The 23393-nt window shown below is 44.3% G+C and overlaps 1 protein-coding gene across 9 annotated transcripts in view; it reads right to left on the reverse strand.

The window, feature by feature from the left end:
• The window catches only part of TNIK (TRAF2 and NCK interacting kinase), a 344036-nt gene extending 321138 nt beyond the window's left edge, over positions 1-22898 (reverse strand). For all 9 annotated transcript variants that reach the window (XM_081085916.1, XM_081085915.1, XM_081085912.1 and 6 more), the window contains exon 1: positions 22464-22898. In XM_081085916.1, coding sequence (XP_080942042.1) covers positions 22464-22520 — 57 coding nt within the window. In that variant the 5' untranslated portion in view covers positions 22521-22898. The remainder of the gene's footprint in view (positions 1-22463) is intronic.
• Positions 22899-23393: the final 495 nt, after the last annotated feature.

Raw genomic sequence — 23393 nt, forward strand, 5'->3', positions numbered from 1 at the left:
TCCCATCCTCCCACAGAGCATCTTCCCATCCTCCCACAGAGCATCCTCCCATCCTCCCACAGAGCATCCTCCCATCCTCCCACAGAGCATCCTTCCATCCTCCCACAGAGCATCCTCCCATCCTCCCACAGAGCATCTTCCCATCCTCCCACAGAGCATCCTCCCATCCTCCCACAGAGCATCTTCCCATCCTCCCACAGAGCATCCTCCCATCCTCCCACAGAGCATCTTCCCATCCTCCCACAGAGCATCCTTCCATCCTCCCACAGAGCATCCTCCCATCCTCCCACAGAGCATCTTCCCATCCTCCCACAGAGCATCCTCCCATCCTCCCACAGAGCATCTTCCCATCCTCCCACAGAGCATCCTCCCATCCTCCCACAGAGCATCCTCCCATCCTCCCACAGAGCATCCTCCCATCCTCCCACAGATCATCTTCCCATCCTCCCACAGAGCATCCCTCCCATCCTCCCACAGAGCATCCTCCCATCCTCCCACAGAGCATCCTCCCATCCTCCCACAGAGCATCCTCCCATCCTCCCACAGAGCATCCCTTCCATCCTCCCACATAGCATCCCTTCCATCCTCCCACAGAGCATCTTCCCATCCTCCCACAGAGCATCTTCCCATCCTCCCACAGAGCATCCTCCCATCCTCCCACAGAGCATCCCTTCCATCCTCCCACATAGCATCCCTTCCATCCTCCCACAGAGCATCTTCCCATCCTCCCACAGAGCATCCCTTCCATCCTCCCACAGAGCATCCCTTCCATCCTCCCACAGAGCATCTTCCCATCCTCCCACAGAGCATCCCTCCCATCCTCCCACAGAGCATCCTCCCATCCTCCCACAGAGCATCCTCCCATCCTCCCACAGAGCATCCTCCCATCCTCCCACAGAGCATCCCTTCCATCCTCCCACATAGCATCCCTTCCATCCTCCCACAGAGCATCTTCCCATCCTCCCACAGAGCATCTTCCCATCCTCCCACAGAGCATCCTCCCATCCTCCCACAGAGCATCCCTTCCATCCTCCCACATAGCATCCCTTCCATCCTCCCACAGAGCATCTTCCCATCCTCCCACAGAGCATCTTCCCATCCTCCCACAGAGCATCTTCCCATCCTCCCACAGAGCATCCTCCCATCCTCCCACAGAGCATCCCTTCCATCCTCCCACAGAGCATCCCTTCCATCCTCCCACATAGCATCCCTTCCATCCTCCCACAGAGCATCTTCCCATCCTCCCACAGAGCATCTTCCCATCCTCCCACAGAGCATCCTCCCATCCTCCCACAGAGCATCCCTCCCATCCTCCCACAGAGCATCCTCCCATCCTCCCACAGAGCATCCTCCCATCCTCCCACAGAGCATCCTTCCATCCTCCCACAGAGCATCTTCCCATCCTCCCACAGAGCATCTTCCCATCCTCCCACAGAGCATCTTCCCATCCTCCCACAGAGCATCTTCCCATCCTCCCACAGAGCATCCTCCCATCCTCCCACAGAGCATCCCTTCCATCCTCCCACAGAGCATCCCTTCCATCCTCCCACATAGCATCCCTTCCATCCTCCCACAGAGCATCTTCCCATCCTCCCACAGAGCATCCTCCCATCCTCCCACAGAGCATCCTCCCATCCTCCCACAGAGCATCTTCCCATCCTCCCACAGAGCATCTTCCCTTCCTCCCACAGAGCATCCTCCCATCCTCCCACAGAGCATCTTCCCATCCTCCCACAGAGCATCCCTTCCATCCTCCCACATAGCATCCCTTCCATCCTCCCACAGAGCATCTTCCCATCCTCCCACAGAGCATCCTTCCATCCTCCCACAGAGCATCCTCCCATCCTCCCACAGAGCATCTTCCCATCCTCCCACAGAGCATCTTCCCATCCTCCCACAGAGCATCTTCCCATCCTCCCACAGAGCATCTTCCCTTCCTCCCACAGAGCATCCTCCCATCCTCCCACAGAGCATCTTCCCTTCCTCCCACAGAGCATCTTCCCATCCTCCCACAGAGCATCTTCCCTTCCTCCCACAGATCTGTCCCCTCAGGGTCAGTTGGCCAGCGTGTCAAATCTCAAATCACCTCAAAAAGAAGGAAACCAAGTGCGGCTGCGTCCATGCAAGTTCCCCTCTGCCTTTTTTACTGCCCCAAAGCCTATACCAGTAAAAGCTTCAAATCTATAAATTCTATGTTTATAACAGAAATTTCTACTTATTATAACCTGAGAATGGAAGAATCAATCTAAGACACTTGATTTCAAAGATTCTACCCAATGAAGCCAGAGTCCATTACCATCATGTCAGCTAATTATTTAAAGTGCAACAGTCCGCATTTGTAAAAGAAATAGTGCCCACACTTAGCAGGCGGGACTCAGCAGAGACATGGAGATGCGATGATAGCCTTTGTTGCTGAATTGTACTTTGCAGACCTGATGAAAGAAGTTCCATCTCTGCCTTGCTCAGTTCCCATAATGCCACTGACCCACCATGGGCCTTATTCCCACAGTGGTCGGCAAACTCAATAGTCAACAGAGCCAAATATCAACAGTACAACGATTGAAATTTCTTTTGAGAGCCAAAATTTTTAAACTTAAACTATATAGGTAGGTACATTGTTATTAACTTAATTAGGGTACTCCTAAGGCTTAGGAAGAGCCACACTCAAGGGGCCAAAGAGCCGCAGTTTGCCAACCACGGCACAGCTATAAGGAAGGGACCACGAGAGCCAGTGAGCACTTGCTAATGCTAATCAATATTTAGAAGCTAAAAATAAAACAAACAAAAAATAGACAAAGGTCCACAAAGGCAGAGGAAAAGGATTTTTTTCCTTGTGCCCCCAAGACCTAGTTCTAGTCTAATACCTGTGACCTTTCCTGAGATATTCTGGGATTTAGAGCTGCATGAGATACTCCAGCACCTTCACCTCTGAGGAACAGTTCAGTCCTTCCTTCTGTCCCAGACCAGGCCGGTCACATGTATAACTCTCATCCATGGCAGTCAGGGACTTGAGAGTGAGTCTACTGCCAAGATTGGTCCCATCATTCCCAACCCCTATTAGGTAACTGAAATCCATGTGTCATCTGCTGCCACACCAAGAGGCGATCCTTGAACTTCATCTGATGCTCCTGGGTTAGGGAGAGAGAGTGTCTTTCTCTTTCATATACTTCTCAAAAATAAACTTAGAAGGTTCCAGATGACTTCATTCAACAGATATCTGGGGGCCTACAATGTGCCATGAATGATAGGTACTGAGGAAATGCAAGGGATTGATAACCAGCTAATTAGTTAGTTAGCTGCCACACCATGATGTCACACAACGCCCTTGTCCTGCCTTCCCACCAGTCCCTGGTGAAGCTGTCCCACACGCATTGCCTTTTAGAGTCCATGAAACAGAAGTGGAAATACAACTGCTGTACATTCACACTGACTTGTCACCAATACAAATTCACCTGTGTCTCATTTACCCAGCCCGTGCATAATTATAAAGATGTCTATGGTCTGTTGTGTTAATGAACCACTTTAAAGTCTGAGGGGATGTAGAAAAGCAATAATTAAAGGCTATTTCACCATTTCAGAGCCCCTCTCTGCTTCTTCCCATTGAACTTTATAGGACCCTAGCAGGTTTTGAATAACACTGACATTAAGTCCCATGGCTGCCTAGGGCACAGGTTTTTTTATTTCTCAGGAGTCATTGCACTTTCTTCAGGTTTAATTTCCCAATATCACAATCCTACCTCTAACCATCTGAAAACACAAAATTTAAAACCAGTCCCCTATCCATTCAGTGCGCAATGGAGCTGCAGGATCCAAACAGGGTCACTGTAAGAATGTACCTCACATTGAATTATGTGTTAGGCATACAACGGGACACAGAGGTAAACCAGACACTATTCCTGTCCTTAAGAAGCTTATAATTTATAGACACTAATGGTTATGTGGGTAGATAATTCTAAAACAACACAGCTGCAGGTGATATAAATAGTGTGAGCCAAACAAGAAGAACAAAATAGAGATTAATATTAATGAGGGGTAGGCATGGGGGGCCTAGATGATGAACTAACTATGACTGATAGGCTTTTCATAAGAAAGCATCTTAGTGACAGGGATTTTTTAAAATTTTTTAAAATATAGTTTTATTGATTTCAGAGAGGAAGGGAGAGGAAGAGAGAGAGATAGAAACATCAATTGATGAGAATCATTGATTGGCTGCCTCCTCCACACCCCCCTACTGGGGTTGAGCCCGCAACCTGGGTATGTGCCCTGACTAGGAATCAACCATGACCTCCTGGTTCATAGGTCAACACTCAACCATTGAGCTACACCAGCCGGGCAGTAACAGTGTTTTTTATGGATTGATCCGGACCATAAAGGGGAGAGTAGGTGGATTTATCCACATCTGTCCGAAAAGCACTCATGGTGAATTCAGTACCCTGACTTGGACAGGGTGCAGGGCTGGAGCTCTAGGTCCAATCCCAGCCTCATTCCATCCCAAGCAAGTAAATTTCCAATCAAAAATGCAAATTCGCAAGTCTCTCCAAAGTCAGGAATACACTGCCCTGGAGAGCAGGTAGTGGTTCTACCACTAGAAAGGTATCTCCACCACATATTTAGAGAATGGGAAGTAGCAATAGCACAATGCTTACACTTCATCTTTCAAAACCAGACCAACCTGGGTTCAAAACCAGCTCCATCATTTGCAACAAGTCACTTAACCTAGTTCTCAGTTTCCACATCCATAAAATTAGAAGAATAATTGCACATATCACAAAATGAGTGCCTTAATAAGACCAGACTTTTAAAAGAATTGACCCAGTACCTTTCCAAAGTATTTGTGTGTGTGTGTGTGACAAGTGGTGACAAAGAATATTAGCTATGAATACTGGTATTATTATTAATTATATAATTTATGCTTCAGATCAGTGTTGGGTGCATCTACGTGTTGGCAAGACCTAAGACTTGGCACCTTGACCACATCAAGTTCTGGGAACTGCGAAGACGAGGACCAAAGCTCTGCCCTAACCGGGGCCTGCCACTAGAGTGCCCCACCTGCCTGCCAGCCCCTGACTCAGCATCTGGCGCCAGCAGCCCCCAAAAGCTAAGCACTGCTCAGTCTCCACTGGTTTCATGAACATTCTACTCTGTCTCCCACCTGCTGGGAAGGAGGGGCCTCCCCACCCTCACAGGGGCACACAGGACAGAAGAAGCCTTCAGGCGGCCCCTTACAGTTTTCGGTGCATAGTATGACAGCATGCATGGTTTTTCTCTGTCTCTGCTCTTATGACATCCAAGACCATGCAAGCCTGGGTGCTGGCCACACTGGTCATTGGCTCTGCGCCCCCACCCACTTGTGCTACTTCTGGAAAGTTCTCCAGTCTCTTCCCTTCCCCTCATTTCCCAGAGGGTGCTCTGTGGCCATGGTGGTTCCTGCCATTTCCAGCAACGCATTCCTCCTTGGCCGCTGACCCTTCCAGTCCTGCACTGTCACCCCTAGCGCTCAGCTGCTCTGCTCTCACAAAGTTGGAAACTCCCTCTCTCAAGCGGCCACAGCTCCTTTTAGCATCTCATCTTCCTTGAATCTCTACACAGATCGCCAATGTCATTGACCTTCATAAAAAGCAGCAGAAGACATGTTTAATTCTTCCGAGTTAAACTTGAAAGGTGAGTAGCTCTTTCTCACAGAGTTAGTGGAGCAAAGGTGGGGGGTGGGGAGTCCCAAGCAGAAGCAGCAGCCACAGGCACTATCTGTCTTGTAGCTGGACTATCTCTTGGGCTCCCCGCTGCATCCAGGGCCCCATGCTCCTCGGCTCATAGGGGATGTTTAATAAATGAACAAGAGGCCTAAAGCAGACAGGTGGATGTCCGAGCTGCGGTTTGTTCTAGTTTCTTAAAATGCAGACCACATGCATCCAAATTATGTGAAGCCACAGAGGTGCAGATTATTGGGCCCCAGGCTTACTCACTGAACTAGAATTTGCAAATTAAAATCCCTCTAGTTAAGTCCTATGAGTCCTAGGGACTGAGCTGGAGCAGTGAACTTCGAGGTTTTAGTCTCCATACCCTGTAAGAAATACATTCTCCACTGTGGCCTAGTACACACACATATACAACATGTGCACAGTAACATTTTTCTACTCTATTCATGTCAATTTTTTCCAAAAGCTGGTTGTGACCCATTAGACTCACTCCAAAACTCATTACCGTTTGAAAAGCACTAGGTTAGTGTATGGCGAGGGAGTGGTATGGTGGTTGCTGATATTGTAAAGAAGTAGGGACTGGTTAAATCCTAGAAGGCCTTGTGAAATTAAGGAGTTTAGCCTTATGCTTTAAGTCATAAGAAACCGTCCACTTCATTAATGATTAGATATGAGGATTAAAAACAAAACCTAAGTTCTACCTTTGTGAAAATTGCAGTCTCCCCTGGGTGAAAAGGTGGGGAGACAAATCAATCATCTGTTAACAATAGAAACTGGAGGAGACTCCAAAGCACAGAGAACAGCAGGCCTAACAGCAAAGGTGAGTAACAGTGTGAAACACACAGAACTGGAAGTAGTTCAGAAAGGAATAGTTCTTCAAGTCCTGGCTTCAAAGTCCTCCTTTCTCTGGAAGGGTAGATAAGTTATATATGGGCCACCTTCCCTTGAAGGAAAGTATTAGGTTACATTTATAAAACATGAGAAGCCCTTCAGAATAAGGGGTGACAAGAAGGTAAGTAGAAAGCAGAAGAGAGGAGCAGAGCGCCCACCCCTCAAGATGTTGAAGAGGTGGCCTTCCCAGGAATCCCAGAGTAACCTGCCTGGGGAACTTGCCCTCAGAGTGTATGGACCTGGTCCAACTATGAAGCAACGTCTCAGGCATATTATATTTTAACAGCTTTATTGAGGTATAATTTGCATACCATAAAATTCACTCATGTTACCACTGCCCAATTTTAGAGCATATTCTATCACCCTCAAAAGATCCCTGTGCCCATTTGTAAGCACTCCCTGCTTCCATCTGCAGCCCTAGCCAACCACTAATCCGCTTTCTATCTCTACAGATTTGCCTTCTCTGGACATTTTATATAAATGGATTCATAAATGAAATCTTCTGTGCTGTTTCTTTCACTTAGTATAACAGCCATGTTGTCTCAAATACTCCGTTCCTTCTTATTGCCAAATAGTATTCCAATGGATCCCACCACATTTTGCTTTCCCCTCATTAGTTGATTCTACTTTTGGGCTACTATGAGTAATGCTGCTATATACAAGTTTTTGCCTGGACGTATGTTTTTATTTCTCTTGGGTAATATTCAGAAGTGCAATTACTAGGTTATTACAGTGAATTTATGTTTAACTTTGCCAGAAGTAAGCCAAACTGTTCTCTAAAGTGGCTTAACCATTTTACATTCCCATCAGCAATGTATGGGAGTTCCAGTTTATCCACATTCTCAGGTATGTTTTTAAATTCAGATTTACATTTATCATGGCATGAAGCATGGCCTAAACAAAGTTTTAACTGTCAGTTGAGTGAACGATGGAGTTCCACATGCCCTCATAATTTATTCACATTTTAAAATTCATTGAAGTTTAGAAAAGAAATCGTCAGAGATGTTCATTTGAAATCATTCGGCATCGAAATGCAAAGCCAACCAAGCATGTAGACCGAATGGTCATAGAAAATTGGACTGAAACACTTCTCAAAGGAGAGTTATCAGGGAACCAGGCGTGACAAATGAGACTGTGCCTCGAACGCTAAACAGTCTCCACGGGGACAAAATCCTAATTGTGAATCGTGCAAACCAGCAGCGATTCACAGAAGGCAGCAACCACAGCCAGGAGCCAGGAAAGAAAGCTGGGGAACTATTTCTTTGAATCTGATGCAACTTGCATGGTGTCAGGCGATGAGCGACAAAGAGGAGACCCTTCTTTCAGAAAAGAAACAGACCTTGTCTCAAGGGGGCAGAGCATAGTCACAGTGATGGCCTGGCTGCTGTGAAATCCCCAGGCACATTTTACAAACATACTCACAAAATAAAGGAGGGGTGGGCCCGGGGAGAGCTGACACAGAGGTACATCATGCTTCCCCCCCCACCCCACCCTCCTCACTCCTGGCTTACATTCTCCCAATCTGGAAAACAAACCCCTATCTGGACCTTGCACAATCACTAAGCTGTGTACATAGCTGCCTTAACAATCTTAATCATCATCAACCTTCCCCCAAGTAAAAAGACATGTATAAGCAGTGTTCACCTAAGAACGTGGATTAAATATCGACATGGGACACCTGTGTGGCTCGGTAAGATGTCGCTCACATTTTATGTTAAGTGTCCTACCTGTGACACCGAATGTGTACAAAACCCCTCTCTTCACTGGGAGGCTCCCTCCCTGGCAGGAACCGTTTTTTTGTTCCTAGCAATGAGGACCTGTGCTAATTATCTGCTAGCACTTTTTCTGGTGCAACAATCAGTGAAGTAGAGGTTTAGGTACCCAGCTGGGCAGGTTCCAGGAGATTTCCTTCGCTAATTTCCAGTCACTCAAGGAAAACAAAGGAGTAACGAAGATAGTGTTACCAGAATTTTAAAGAAATACTGTTCCTCCTCCCCTTCCCCACCCCAACCCCCGCCAAAATGTGTAGACTCCTGTATTTCACACTTTTACATCTGTTCTTCTCCAAAAATAAAGACAGTTTATATTCAAGAAGCGATGACTACAATACCAGCGCAAGCTATGACTTTAAAATACTCACAGAGAGAACATACATATTGTTCAGACCCAGAAGGGTGTGCGATGTTCCTTCCCAAAGTAGCATCTGGGCGTTAAGCTCCAAGAGAGCACGGTCCTGCTTCTGTTTGTTTGCATGGTAAGAAAACTGAGCTATTTCTGACGGGTGCTAGCAGCACCAGTTTAAGGAAAAACAGAAAGCAGGGTGGCCTTTTAGGAACCACAAACACTTGGTTTTGACCTATGAACCATTCCAGAGTAGGTCACCAGCACCAGAACCATGCAGGCTCCACTGCTACCCAGTCTCTGGCCTCTAAGGACTTCAACTGGAAAACCCCAGACTCCCAAACTCAAAAAAAATCCTTTTAACTACATAAATGGCTGCTCCGGGTTCTTGCCTTGGAGCCTAAGATAACACCACTGACTGGAAAGAAAACTGTCCCAGAGAGAACTTTTTGAACAATGTAATTAAGTCACTGCCCCCATCTAGAGGGTAATTAACAATTCTGATTACAATGCTTGCACAATTCCCTGATACTTTAATAATATTCAGATCTCTTCTGAGAAAGTTTGATCTGTCCCCCAATTGTCAATATTGCAAAAAACTTAATCATCTTTGACCAGACATTTTTGTATCCAGTCTAATGATGATTATTTAACAATCTCTTTTCCCTTTAAAATAGTTCTTCCAAGATGGGTCTTTGAATTCAATTTTTCAAAAGCATCTTCCCTCACAGTGAGTATGAAATAAATTTTTACATATGCTCACTAGAGGCCTGGTGCACAAATTCATGCACCAGTGGGGTCCCTCGGCCTTGCCTTTGGGATTGGGCTGAAACTGGCTCTCCGACATCCCCTGAGGGGGTCCTGCGAGAGGGTTCAGGCCAGGCCAAGGGACCCCACCAGTGCATGATCGGGGCCGGGGAGGGACACAGGAGGTTGGCCAGATGGGGAGGGACCACAAGAGGGCTCCAGGGCATGTCCAGCCCATCTTGCTCAGTCCCAATAGGCCGGACCCCAGCAGCAAGGTAACCTACCAGTTGTAGAGTCTGCCCCCTGGTGGTCACAGTGAGTGGTTGAGCATCCTTAGCATATCATTAGCATATTATGCTCTGATTGGTTGAATGGTTGACTGGCCACTTAGCATATTAGGCTTTCATTATATAGGATTACCAAGTGTTGTTCATAGTTGCCTTAACAATCATAATCATCATCGACCTTCCCCCATATAAAAATACATGAGTAAGCAGTATTCACCTAAGAACTATAGATTAAATATTGACATGAGCTCAGCTGGTGTGTCTCAGTGGTTGAGTGTCAACCTATGAACCAAAAGATGATGGTTTGATTCCCAGTTAGGGCACATGTCTGGGTTGAGGGCTTGATCCCCAGTGGGAGACATGCAGGAGGCAGCCAAATAATGATTCTCTCTCATCATTGATGTTTCTATCTCTATCTCTATCTCTCCCTTCCTCTCTGAAATCAATAAAAAATATATATTTAAAAAACTAAAATAAAAATAAATATCGACATAGGACCTTTGTGGGTAAGAGATGTTTATGGATTGTTGTTACAAGGAAATTCTGTTAGATTTCTCAGTAAGAAAATCCTTTAACCGGCTGTCTAAAGTGCAAATATCCCTTCCATTTTCCAAGTCTCAAAAAAATAAACAACACAAAGATTTCAGGCTTCATACATTCTAGGCAAATGTCAGCCCCTCCTGGGGTTTTACACTGAATCCCTCCAGGTCCATAGGGAAAAACAGGAAATTAACACCAGACCCATGCAACTTCATGGGTGGGGCTTTTCTGCCCCCTGAATAACCTTGCTAATAAAAATAATTTCTTAAATTGGCAATGCAAAGAACAGCTCAGGATTATCCATCAAAAGTTGTAGACTTTCCACTTCAGGTATCCCCCTTTCTTACAAACAATTCCAATCCCTATAATATTAATGTAAACTGCTAAATTCCATATTCCTAAAAGTATGTGCCTTCCACAATTTGAAGTCATACCCCTTATGAAAAAAGCAGTGACCTTATATAAATTACTATTTCCTACTCTGCAACATTTTCAAACATTCTCAAACTTCTTCAGATATGTTCTGTGTTTTTCCAAAGCAACTTGTATTTAGTAAACCATTTTATGGTTATTTCTTTACCATGCATTTCTCTCATTCATCAGGCACTAAGATCCATGAGGACAGTATGTCTCATTACCATATCCTTAGCCTCTATCACAATACTAGGCACACAACAGATGCTCAATAAATATATGTTGCATGAACAAATGAACATGCATGAAAAACAAGAAGAAAGAAAATGGTCTTTTAGACAATTAGGCCAGTGATTCTGAAACTCTACATTACATCAGAATTACCTGGAGGGGCTTCTTCAAGCACAGGTTGCTTGGCCCCATCCAGAAATCTGTGAGTTTCTGATTCAGTAGGTCAGAGAGAGAGGCAGGGCCTAAGAGAGTGGTTCTCAACCTTCTGGCCCTTTAAATACAGTTCCTCATGTTGTGACCCAACCCTAAAATTATTTTCGTTGCTACTTCATAACTGTAATGTTGCTACTGTTATGAATCGTCATGTAAATATCTGATATGCAGGATGGTCTTAGGCAACCCCTGTGAAAGGGTCATTCGACCGCCAAAGGGGTCGCGACGCACAGGTTGAGAACTGGTGGCCTAAGAGCTGATCAGGAAGTTGCTGACCTGAGGATCTCACTTTTAAGCAGTTAACCTGTCAACCAGCTCTTAGGAAATCCCAATGCACAGGATAACATCTACTGAGAACCTGTCAGCTGCAGAATCTTCTATTACCTACTGGGTAAGCCACACAGGTCCTTGCTCCAAGCACTATTGAAATTGCCAACACAGGACTATTGTGCAAAGGGACAACACATAGAGACACATGTCTGAAACAGCAAGAAGTCATTAGTACAGTTAAACTAAAGACATTTCATTGCTCCAATGCATTTCTTTATGATGTATCCTACTGTACAGTTTAATCAGAAATTACAAAACCACAAAGCATAGCCATTCTTCCTTGTACTACCCCCACTTCATTTCACTTACTAATGGGAGTTTCATCTGAGGGCAGGACACAAAATGAAATGACAGAGCCCATATTAAGTTTATCTATGTTGTCTATATTTCACCGTCTGTAAGGACCAGGGCAATGATCAACACTCAGTCCTTAATGATCAGAAATCATGCAGAGGTATAAGGTGAATACACAGGGTGTCCCAAAAACTGTACACACACTTGGAATAATTATTAATTCCAATGGGTTAAATCTGAAAAGGAAGAAACAATGAAAGTAATAATTATTCAAAGTGTGTATACATTTTTCGGGGACACCCTGTGTGTGTGTGTGTGTGTGTGTGTGTGTGTGTATAAATCCACCACCAGATTCAACAAAAGGTTGTACAAAACAACCCAACAGAATCCCAGACTCTAACTCTCCCATCATTGCACAGGTTTCTAAAGCATAGCTGGCATTAACTTTCCAATGCATACCTTTCTCATGACCCTGTTCTGGATTTAAGTGCATTTATATCCAGCTTATAATCAGAGAAAATATTTAATTAGATAATGTTTGCAAGTACTTTGAAGATATAAAGTGCTCTATAAATGCTAAATATTATTATTATTATTATTTAAATACAGTTTGCAATTACTGCTTACAACCTATTCCACCCACCAAACTACTATAATTTTATTACAGGCAGCTAAAACACACCCGCACGCGCGCACACACACACACACACACACACACAACACCTAGAAGTAGAAATGATGAAGCTATGTCCATGGGAAGCTCTGGATTTTTACCCTAGAAATAAATAATTTATAAGCATTTTAAATGGAGGTTATAAAATCTGGTAAATCAAGGCAATTGACCTCCGTCAGACTGACAACCACAAAGTTGTGTTGGTTTTAATAGTTTCTTACTTATAAACTAGGAGGAAAGTAGATGGTGGTTCAAAACACAGGGTGCCTTACTCTTTTGTCTGACAACTCCATCTTCCATTTTCTCCACTGTAATTTTAAAATGTCTATATACATCTAAAAAAAAAAGTGTAACTCAAGATAGATAACAGCTTGAGGATGACCCTTGCTTTAGCTATCTTCTGTGATAATCACAAACTCAGTGTTGTCTAATTCTTAAAAAATGGAAACCTTTGACTCTGATTCCACATGTCTTCCATACACAGTTGTTGGGTGTTTTTTCAAAGAGAATAACAGATTAACTGTAAACATCCCATATACACAATGTACAAGAAAATCACTGTTAATCCCAATGGTTTGCATTTTATGCTTTTAGGTTTTTAGGCAATAAAAAGAACAATTAACATGTTCTAAACTGACCTTGGTATTAAAAAAACAAAAACAAGATCACAAGGAAAAACTGCCTAGAAATAACTCTTAAAACCTCACTCACTATGCTCATCAAGGAAATCTTGTGCCCCAAACACAAAGCTTCTGGAAAATCTGTGAACCCCAGGGAAAGTCTGATGTCTTGATAAGATCCGTAAGTCAAATAAGGGTTGTGTTGAGTTACTATGGACACGGGCTTTGGGGAAGGTCAGTTGTAAGCTTGGCCATTTAGTTAGTTACCTTATGACCTTTAGTAAATTAATTGATTTTTCTAAGCCTCATGTGAAAATGATATACACCTACCTCACAGGAAATTGGGAGGTAATTTGACCATGTCAAGAGCCCAAGAGATCATTTGTACACTTTCATTGTAAATAGCACTTCTAAGAAGTTATTCTAAGGAAACAGGCATATATACAAAGACTTGTGCTTAAGGATGTTTATCAAAGCACTATTTATAAGAATTGAAAAGTTGGAAATACCCAAAAGCTTCATCGATAGAAATTGGTTAAATATATGCCCTCAATAAAATGCTAATCATTAAAAACATGATTAGAAATTTGAACACTGACAGAATACATAAAAAAAATTTAAAATTACATACTAAGTTTCTGGGCATGACAATAGTATTGTGGTTATATATTTCTAAGAGTTTATCTTTTATGTGGAGAAAAAGGAACCCTCCTGCACTGCTGGTGGGAATGCAGACTGGTGCAGCCACTGTGGAAAACAATATTGAGTTTCCTCAAAAAATTAAAAATGGAACTCCCATTTGACCCAGTGATCCCATTTCTAGGAATATATCCCAAGAAACCAGAAACACCAATCAGAAAGGATGTATACACCCCTATGTTCATAGCAGCACAATTTACAATAGCTAAGATTTAGAAACAGCCTAAGTACCCATCAAAAGGTGAGTGGATTAAAAAACATTGGCTCATCTACACAATGGAATACTATGGTGCTATAAAAAAGAAAGAACTCTTACCATTTGCAACAGCATGGATGGACCTGGAGAGCATTATGCTAAGCAAAATAAGCCAGTCAAGGAAAGATAAATATCACATGATCTCACTCATTTGTAGAAAAAAATGAACACAAACTGATAAACAAAAATAGATCCAGAGACAGAGAAGCATCGAACAGATCATCAAACCTCAGAGGGAAGGAAGGGGAGGTTGGAGTTGGGGTAAGAGATCAACCAAAGGACTGGTATGCATGCATATAAGCCTAACCAAATAAACACAGACACTAGGGGGCATGTGCTGGGGAGTGGGAGGCCGGGGAGAAGTCAATGGGGGAAAAAGGAGACATATGTAATACTTTAAAAAAAGAACTTTAAAAAAAGAGTTTATCTTTTAGAGATGCATACTAAAATAATATTACAAAACAAATAATATGAGGCTTCAAAATAATATGAGGGGAGGAAATAGGTGAGAGTGTAGAAACAAGATTGGGCACGAGTAGGTAACTGTTAAATTGGGGTTTCATTATACTATTCTGTCTCTACATTTTTAGTAATTTATTTTTTATTGTTGAGAGTATTACAGCAGTACCTCACTTTTTCCCCTTACCCCACCCCAGGCCTTCACCACACTATTGTCTGTGTCCATCAACTATTTATATATGTATATATGTTCTTTGGTTAATCTCTTCCTGTCCTTTTTTCAGTAACAGTTTTATTTAGATTTAACTCACATTCCATAAAATTCACCCTTTTGAAGTATGTAAGTAATTTTGAGTATATTCAGAGTTGAACAACCATCACCACTAACTAATTTTAGGACATTAGCAGTCACTTCCCACTCCTCCTCTCTCCTCCAGCTCCAGCAACTATTAATCTACTTTCTGTCTCAATGGATTTGTCTATTTTGGACATTTCATATAAATGGTATCATATAACCCCAATTAATTCAATAAAAAAAAATAAATGGGACCATATAATATGTGTTTTTTTGTGTCTGGCTTCTTTCACTAAGCATAAGGTTCATCCATGTTATAGCATGTATCAGCACTTTCTTTTATTGTCAATAATATCCAATGTATGGATGTACTCCAATTTCATTTATTCATTTAGCAATTGATGGATATTTGGACTGTTTCCAATTTTTGGCTATTATGAATAATGCTACCTTAAGCATTTGTGCACAAGTTTTTGTGGCATTATGTTCTCCTAAATATATACCTAGGAGTGGACTTGTTGGGTCACATGGTAACTCTACATTTAACATTTTGAGGAACTGACAACTTGTCTCCCAAAGTGGTTGTACAACTGTGTATTCCCAGCGGCAATGTATGAGCATTCTAATATTTTTTCCACTATTCCATAAGTTTAAAATTCTCCGTGATAGGGTTTTTTAAATTGTGCCATAAAAAAAATTAATACATGCAAAGAATCTGATTATTACATTTAAAAAAACAGGTTGCAGATAAATATGTGACATAATCTTAATTTTTAAAGTTACCTACTTAGCTATGCATAGAAAAAAATCACTAAGCCATATACAAAATATATATTTTGTTATTGGGAATCATGAATTTTTTTTGCTTTTTCTCCATTTTCCACATTTTCTGCAATGACCATATTATGTTGCTTTTATACTGAGAACTAGAAAAAGCTTTCAAAAAATTCTAAACAAATTTTTAACCATTCATCAGTCTTTTTTTAAAAAACATAATCTTTTTTAAAAAATTTATTTCAGAGAGGAAGAGAAAGATAGAAACAAACCCGGACCTGTGCCCTGACTGGGAATTGAACCTTGACCTCCTGGTTCATATGTCAACACTCAACCACTGAGCCACACCAGTCGGGCAACAACTCATCAGTCTTTGTGCTCCCATTCACAGTCTATATTTTCTGGGCCCTAGAGCCCCAGGGGTCACCCTGGTGGGGATTCCTAAGAAGATCAAATATATGCATTGCTTTCATGAAGCTTACTGCCTAGCAGTGAAGATACTCCACGACAGAAAGGTCTCAATGTCCTAAGGGAGTTGTGAGGTCAGTTCTGAGAGGGTTTATAAGTGGAAGGGATAACTTCTATCTGAGAGAAACCAGGGACAATTCTGTGGAAAAAGCGGCATATGAGTGTTTAGTGTTAGGGTAATACGTTCAGAAAAGGAGAATAAGGTAGGGCCCCCCTCTAAAGAGCATCCAGGGGAAGAAAGAAGTTGTCCCAGGTGGCAGGAGTGAAGGGATGGTCACTAAAACTGCAACATGTGGTGGGAGGCCTCGCCAGATGAATGAGCGCTGGCCGTGGCATCCTGCTGAAGAGGGTTTTAGGAAGACTCGCGTGGCTGAGGTGTAGGGACACCAGTCAGGAGGAGGCTGGTGGAATAAACCTAGGAACCCCGTCTTGTCATGACAGGAACTGCAGTGATGGTGGGGAGGAAGGGAGACAATATCTACGAAAAGGGATTTTTGAGATTGGGGTGGAATAAAGTGTGTTTTGAGAATTTCAAGGCACCCCCTTGAGACAACCAGAGACAGCCTGGGCAAATGAAAAGTGAATAGAGAATCATCTTTCTCTAGAGGGAAGTAAGCTTTCCAACCAGAATGAAAGAAGTTGCAAACGGAATTCATCCAAGATTTTCTATTTAAGTCCTCCCTCTCTCTCCACTAGGAACCTTATATGTATATGTGCAGAATAACATTTCATTCAAAAAATATCACCAGATTTTTCTGGGATTATCAGCACACTGCTAGTTCAGGCCCTGTTCTCAGAGAGCAACTTCCCCCGCAGAAATAGAAGACCCCGTTTGACATCAAAGCATCTTTTGGGCACAAATTATCCCAAATTCTATCAGAAACACAAACTCCGAGATGAGCTATGCCCAGCTGGGCATGGCAGCCATGATTCAATCCCAGCAGCTCAAAGCTGTGTGGACTTTAGAACCACTATCACTGAGAGAAGGAATGGCATAGAACAAGAAGGGCACGGAAGGTTAACTGCAGGGTAGACACACAGAAAGAAGAAAGGGACAGCCAGCAAGACTCAAAATGACAAGATTTCAAAGAGCCTTAAAGATAACGAGGAAAATGTGATATTTCCATGAAGGAAAAGCCCTGCATATTCTTTCATCAACAAAATATTCCATGACCTCCTAAGTAGATAATTATGCAAACAGCACACCATGACTTATATTAGCTTTTGTACTAAGATTACTCCAGTTAATAATAAATACCGAAAACAATTATGCAGATTTCTCTAATGTTCTGATAACTACCACTACCCCCTATTTTATTATGAGGCAATGTCAAGGCAAAGAAAACACCTGTTTAATAAAGCTAAAATACAACAAATACTTCTAATTTAAAACTGTTATGATGACTTAATTTTAAGATACTGTTATCAATTCCTGCATCTTTACTAAACTCTCATTTAACACCAAATGTAAGTGATCATGGGTAATAAATTAATAATGATTCAAGGTTTCTTTAAGTCCCATGAGACCTCTGACCAGAATATTTTAAACTTTGAAACACTGGACTAATAGTGTACCACTCCCCCTATTCCAACCTCTCCAAACACAAACTTTGAAAAAGTACAGGCATAATAAAGTTGTTTCTAGTTGAATAATAGTTAATCCATTAAGAGGAGAAAAAGTGTAAGAAAAAAAAGAAAAGAAAAATTATGATGTTTTATTTAATGAATAATGCTGATATTGATACTGGTTTAGAAATGTGCTAATCTCCCAAAAGCTTCTGGCCTGAGCTCACCTCATATGTAATAAATGCTGATACTAGGTCAAAGGTTAACCCAGGCCATCAGAGAAACATACAAGATCATATTGAAACAAAAAGGAAAAGATACTATTAAAAAGCTATAGAATCTTTTCCTCAGGATCACTTTCAATTAGGTGTAATCATTGGGATCAAATGTTGATAGAATCAAGTTTCTCATAAAATTCTATTTAATCATGGACTAGCATATTGGTATAGTGCTTTATAGCTTTCAAAGCATTGCTGCAAATAATTTGATTTCTGAAACCAGTGTATGAGGAAGACAAGCAATTGTGATCATTCCACAGCTAATAAGACATGAACACAGAACTCAGTGCTCAGTTCACTCCATTCAGTCACTCACGCACTCATGCATTTATTCATTAATTCAACTAACTGGGACTATGGACTCAAAGATGAGCAAGACCAAACTTCTGACCTATAGTGACCAGGCAAAAAGAAAACTGCACACCATTTATTACACAAGCATGAAAAGTATAGTGGGAAAGATGTATGCAAGTCTCCCAGAAGTCAATTCTGAAATCTAGAGATTTTTATTTTTATTGAATTTATTAGGGTGATATTGGTTAATAAAATTATAAAGGTTTCAGGTGTACAATTCTACAATACATCATTAGTATATTGTATTGTGTTCACCAACCCAAGTCAAGTCCCCTACCATCACCATTTATCACCCCCTTTACTGTCTTCAACCTCCTCCCACCCCTTAAATTCTAGGTTTTGATGGAGAAAGAAATAGCTACGCCCAGAAGGGAGTGAGGGGTTGGGGAGAAGACAAGCAGAGGTCATTTAATTCTACTCAAATAGAAAAGTGAGTGTGAGCCCTGGCAGAAACTTAAGAGTATGAAGTCAGCAATGACCAAGCTTGGCCTTGAACGCCTTACTCTTTGGGCCAAGCTAAGGACAGCCAAAGTGCTCAGATTCAGATATATGCTAATCTCCAAAAAGCTTTCTGGGCTGATCTCACCTCATATGAAGTAAAGCATACTGTTGGCAAATTTCGTTTCTTTTCATACAGTGATGTCTCGAAGGAAGAGTAACTCAAGCCCTGGGTTTGAGTGAGTAGAATGTTTTCTGTAGCTTATATGTATACACACATTTCATATACCCACTGAATAGTTTATATCCATAATATTGTATATAAGTATCCACATAGATTACACAAAACATACATAGAAGCTATAAACATCACATGCAGAGACATATGAATAATGTGTATGTCTAGATGACCCCTGGGACATGTTCAGATGGAGATGGGTTACGGAGAGCAGGTACCACACAGGACAACCATCTGTCTAAATGACAATTTAGACAGTCATTTCCCTGCAGAGGAGGAATTGAGGGAGGGTTGGACAAGATGAATTCCAAAGGTACCTTAAAGCTCCAAAGCTTATGTATTATGAGGTTACCTGCATAAAGCACTTTATTCTTGGATATAAAATTCCATGACCCATGGTGAAATTATTCCTCTGCCATTTTGTGTGTGATCAGACAGAAAATGTATTATTGATTTCTGATTCAACCACAGACAATGAGACTTAGAGAAAAGGGCTTTGAATGAGGAGTCAGGAAACCTAGATACTCTCCCCAAGCCACCTAAGAGGGAAGAGAGCGTGGGCTGTGTGACCTTGGGCGGCGATAGACTTCACTTCCCTGGGCTTCAGCTTCCCAAGTATTAGATGACAGGAGTGGCTTAAGTGTTCTACAATTTTCTTCCAGCTCTAAACCTTTGAATTCATCACCCTCCCCAAAAACGTAGTGTATCTCCAGAGCTCTAAAAATCAAGACTAATTATACTGTATTAAAATCATCTCTGTCCTAACCAAAGATCCTGTTTTATGGGACTTTTAAAAACCATCCAAATCTTGCATAATTTAAACGGTCAGTGCTATCACTGGTTGCTCTGGTTTAAGTTATGCACTGTTGCTATTTGGGGGAAATTTAGACGGGATCCAGTCTGGGATCACTGACTGAGAACAATAAGCCCCCAAAATGAGAAGGAAAAAGGCCTCTTCAGACAGGATCCGCTTTTCATGCATTGAGCACAGGGTTTACAAAAAGAGCATTGATTGTGTACATTAAAGAGCCACCGAAACAGCAAGGGGCTGGTAAGGCTGCAGCAAATTCTTTTAGAAGCCACTGACCTTGGCTGCATTTCAGGGGTCAGGCATTCCCAGGAGGTTCTCAGCAGGCAGGCTTTACTGAGAGTTTAGGAACCAATGAGACCTCTCATCTAGGTGAGCCCACTTCTCCTAATTGGGGAAGACAGAGACAGGTGATCTGCCCTCTGATGTGTAGAGATCTCCTATATGGCTTTTGGACCCACTCCTGGCATGCACACCTCACCCACAACAAAACTGGCCGCAGACCCCAGCCCTGAAACTGTCCCCACATCTGCATTTACATCCCCCAGCCAGCAGTTCCCCAATCTCCGGGGCTAGCCAGGGGCCCTCCCTCTTTCTATACCTCCTGCAAGCAGAAATGCAGTGGCAGAGCACCAAGCCCAAGCCACAAAGAGCAATTTCAGTGCATCCTGCGAAGATATCTCTTCAAAATACAGCTCTCTGGAGTGCAGGTTTCTCATGTGTGCATCGCACTCCAGACCAGCCGGTGAGCCCTCATGGTTGCTCATAAGCCTGCAGGCTCTGGGCTCAGTATCTCAGGAAAACCTTCCCCAGGAAAAACCAGGAGAGACACCTCCCGCCAAGCAGGACTTAAAATCACATCAGGGCGCTTTCCATTAGAGGAGCTACGCCCGAGATTCCAGCTCAGGGGAATCACAAGCCTGGCCCATTGTTCAGACGCCTTCCCTGGCCTTTGCCACCTTCCCCTCCCTGAAGTCTGGACCATCCATTCACCTGATTAACCAGCTGGCAGCAACTCCCAGCGCAGAAAGTAGGGCAAATGCACAATCGGTAAAGCAGGAAGCCACAGACTCAGCCAAAGCACCCACCCTGTTACCAACCCCCACCCCGCTCTGCATGTGGCATTTCGGCGCCAGGGAAATAGACAGCTTACTGTAACAACGCATGAATGAGCTTTTGCTACCCAACTATCAAAAAAGCCAGTTACAAATGGCATCTCTGTTCCTTCTCAACCCCTTGACTGCCTTGCAGAAACCTCTTGGATGCCAGGATTAAGGAGAGGGGGAGGAGGAGTTAAAAAGAGGGGGGTAGGGGGGGAGAGAGGATCAATGAGACTAACGAAAAAGTGACACTTTGACCATAAAGGCAGCTCTTTAACCGTCGAGAAGGAGGCAATGTCGGGAGAAGTACTGAGGATTCAGGACTATAACGCCAAGATTTAGCATCCATCTAACAATGTATTCCCTCCGGAGGGCGTGTGAACTTGCAAGCTTCACCCATCCTCCTGCGTGTTCCTGTGTTGACAGCCACCATCAATTCGGTCTCACCGACCCTCCATGCGTCATGTACATGCAGGTGTGTGTGTTTTAATTTATTTTATTTTTGGTTCTGGAGAGGAAGAAGCCGCCTTTAAACTGGCGACCAATCCTCCTCAGACCCCCGCTGCTGTCGCCACCCCCCACCCCTCACCCCCTTCCCAGGAGGCAACATCTAATTAAAATGGCAAGAAAGCTCTGCCCCCTTCCCCGAAGGAGTGCATTGGGATTGGGGGGTGGGGGTGGGGAGGCGTCGAGGCTGCACTCAGATTCCTGGTATTCTGGTCTCAAAACAACAGCAAAATGGATTCTATATGGGTGATGTCTTAGTCAATACAATGAAACGGTGTCTGAGGCTCTTCACGTGAAGGTAAACGCAGACCTCAGTGGGGCTGGGGGCTGGGAAGTGCTCCACAAAGGACTGGCCACAGACACGGGGAAACCACACACACACACACACACACACACACACACACTCCCGGGAGTTCCGGTCTGATGGGGGAAAGCAGAGAACACATCCCTTCCACCTGCTTAAGTTCAGCCATAAAAACTGAAATGTCACAGCCGCGAAGTCAGAAAGCACAGGCAGAGTTAGAGCCATAAATCAGGGTGAGTGGCAGGCCGGTCTGTAAGACAGCGCTGAGGAGGAGTCCGGGCTCGGAAGGCAGGAAGGGGGAAGGGGAGGCAGTTACCGCCCACAAGACCAGCATAGCCATAGCTGCCCCCCTGGAGAGGCAGGTTCGCTCCCTGGGTCCGCCAGGCCCCCAATGTCATCTCGCTGGGAGCTGGAAAACGTGGGGGCCAGTGCCTTTATTCACTGTTGTTACCCTTTTTGCAGAAAGAGCCGGTCAGGTCTCCGCGCCGTGGCACGAGACGACTGCCCAGGGCTTGTGTATGCACACACACACACACACACACACACGCACACGCACACTCACACACACGCGCGAGCCTTTTATTTGAACGCGCTCACACCGCTCTGAGATGAAACTGGCATAAGCTCCCCGCGCTCCCAGGAGGTTCTGGACCACAACCAAAGGAGTGCACGTACCGCACAGCCCCTGCCAGGGGGACTTAGCCGGGAGCACCGCAAATGCTCCCAAATCCAAAGGAGACTCGAGGTTCCCTCCGTCTCGTATTTGCCCGCCTCTGCCCACCAAGCCCAGTCCCAATTCACGCACCGAGCCCATTCACCCTGACCCAAATCACGGGAAAATCAGAAAACCTGTTCTACTCACCCTCAGCGCCGAGAGATCGATTTCATCCAGGCTGCGAGCCGGGGAGTCGCTCGCCATGTCGACTTCTTCGCCGGAGAAATGGACCAAAACCACCCCGAAGGTTCTGCCTTGGAAATGCCACCTTGGTCTATTTCACTCGCGTCTTCATGCGGGTGTCGCGCCAAAGGCCCCAGGGCCCAGCCCCCCCGCCCACACGGGATCCACAGCGCCGGATCCCGCTCCTCCGCGCGCCTCTCAGCCGGGTCCGCGAGCCCAACCTGCGTGGATCTCCAAGTCGGGAGCCGCGATGCGTGTGGGCTGCGCGCCCCGATCGGCTAAGGGCGCTCGGGCTGCGTGGGTGTATTTAAATGGGCCATGCTTCTTCGCTTGTGCGTGGATGGCGGCTGCATTGGCTGTTATAATGAGACACATCAACTCCTCCACTCAGCTGGGGGTGGGGGTGGAGAACCACACAGAGCTGTCTATCACCGCTTCCTGGGAGGAGTAAAGGCGGGGGGGCGGGGGGAGAGGCGGAGGAGGCGTGGTCTCCGACTCGGGAGAGGCCACGCTTCCTGACCCGGTCCCTCTGCACCAGCGTGGATGGGGGAGGGGAAGGCACCCTTCCGCCGGCGTTTGCGGGCTAATCCGGCTGCAGCCGAAGAACTGTTTCTGAGCCCTACGCGGTTTATCGCAGGGGAAGCGGGGCTATTTGGATGCACATATTTGTGTGTGTCCAAGCCGTGCGCTACAAAAATACGGCCATTCAATCGCCTCTGGGCGGTTTCTCGGAAGGGTTCAAATGCTCCAGCACTGAAAAAAAAATGCCGGGGGGCAAAAAGCGACGCCCTTCCCTCCCCCATTAATTATTGGTGGGGCCGGAGTAACGCAGGCTGCTGCAACCGGTGCATATAAGGACTTGCATGCGGGAAGGGGGTCCGCCTCCGGCCGCGC

This window comes from Myotis nattereri (assembly GCF_964212035.1).
Source record: "Myotis nattereri genome assembly, chromosome: 3".
In the NCBI taxonomy this organism is placed as follows: domain Eukaryota; kingdom Metazoa; phylum Chordata; class Mammalia; order Chiroptera; family Vespertilionidae; genus Myotis; species Myotis nattereri.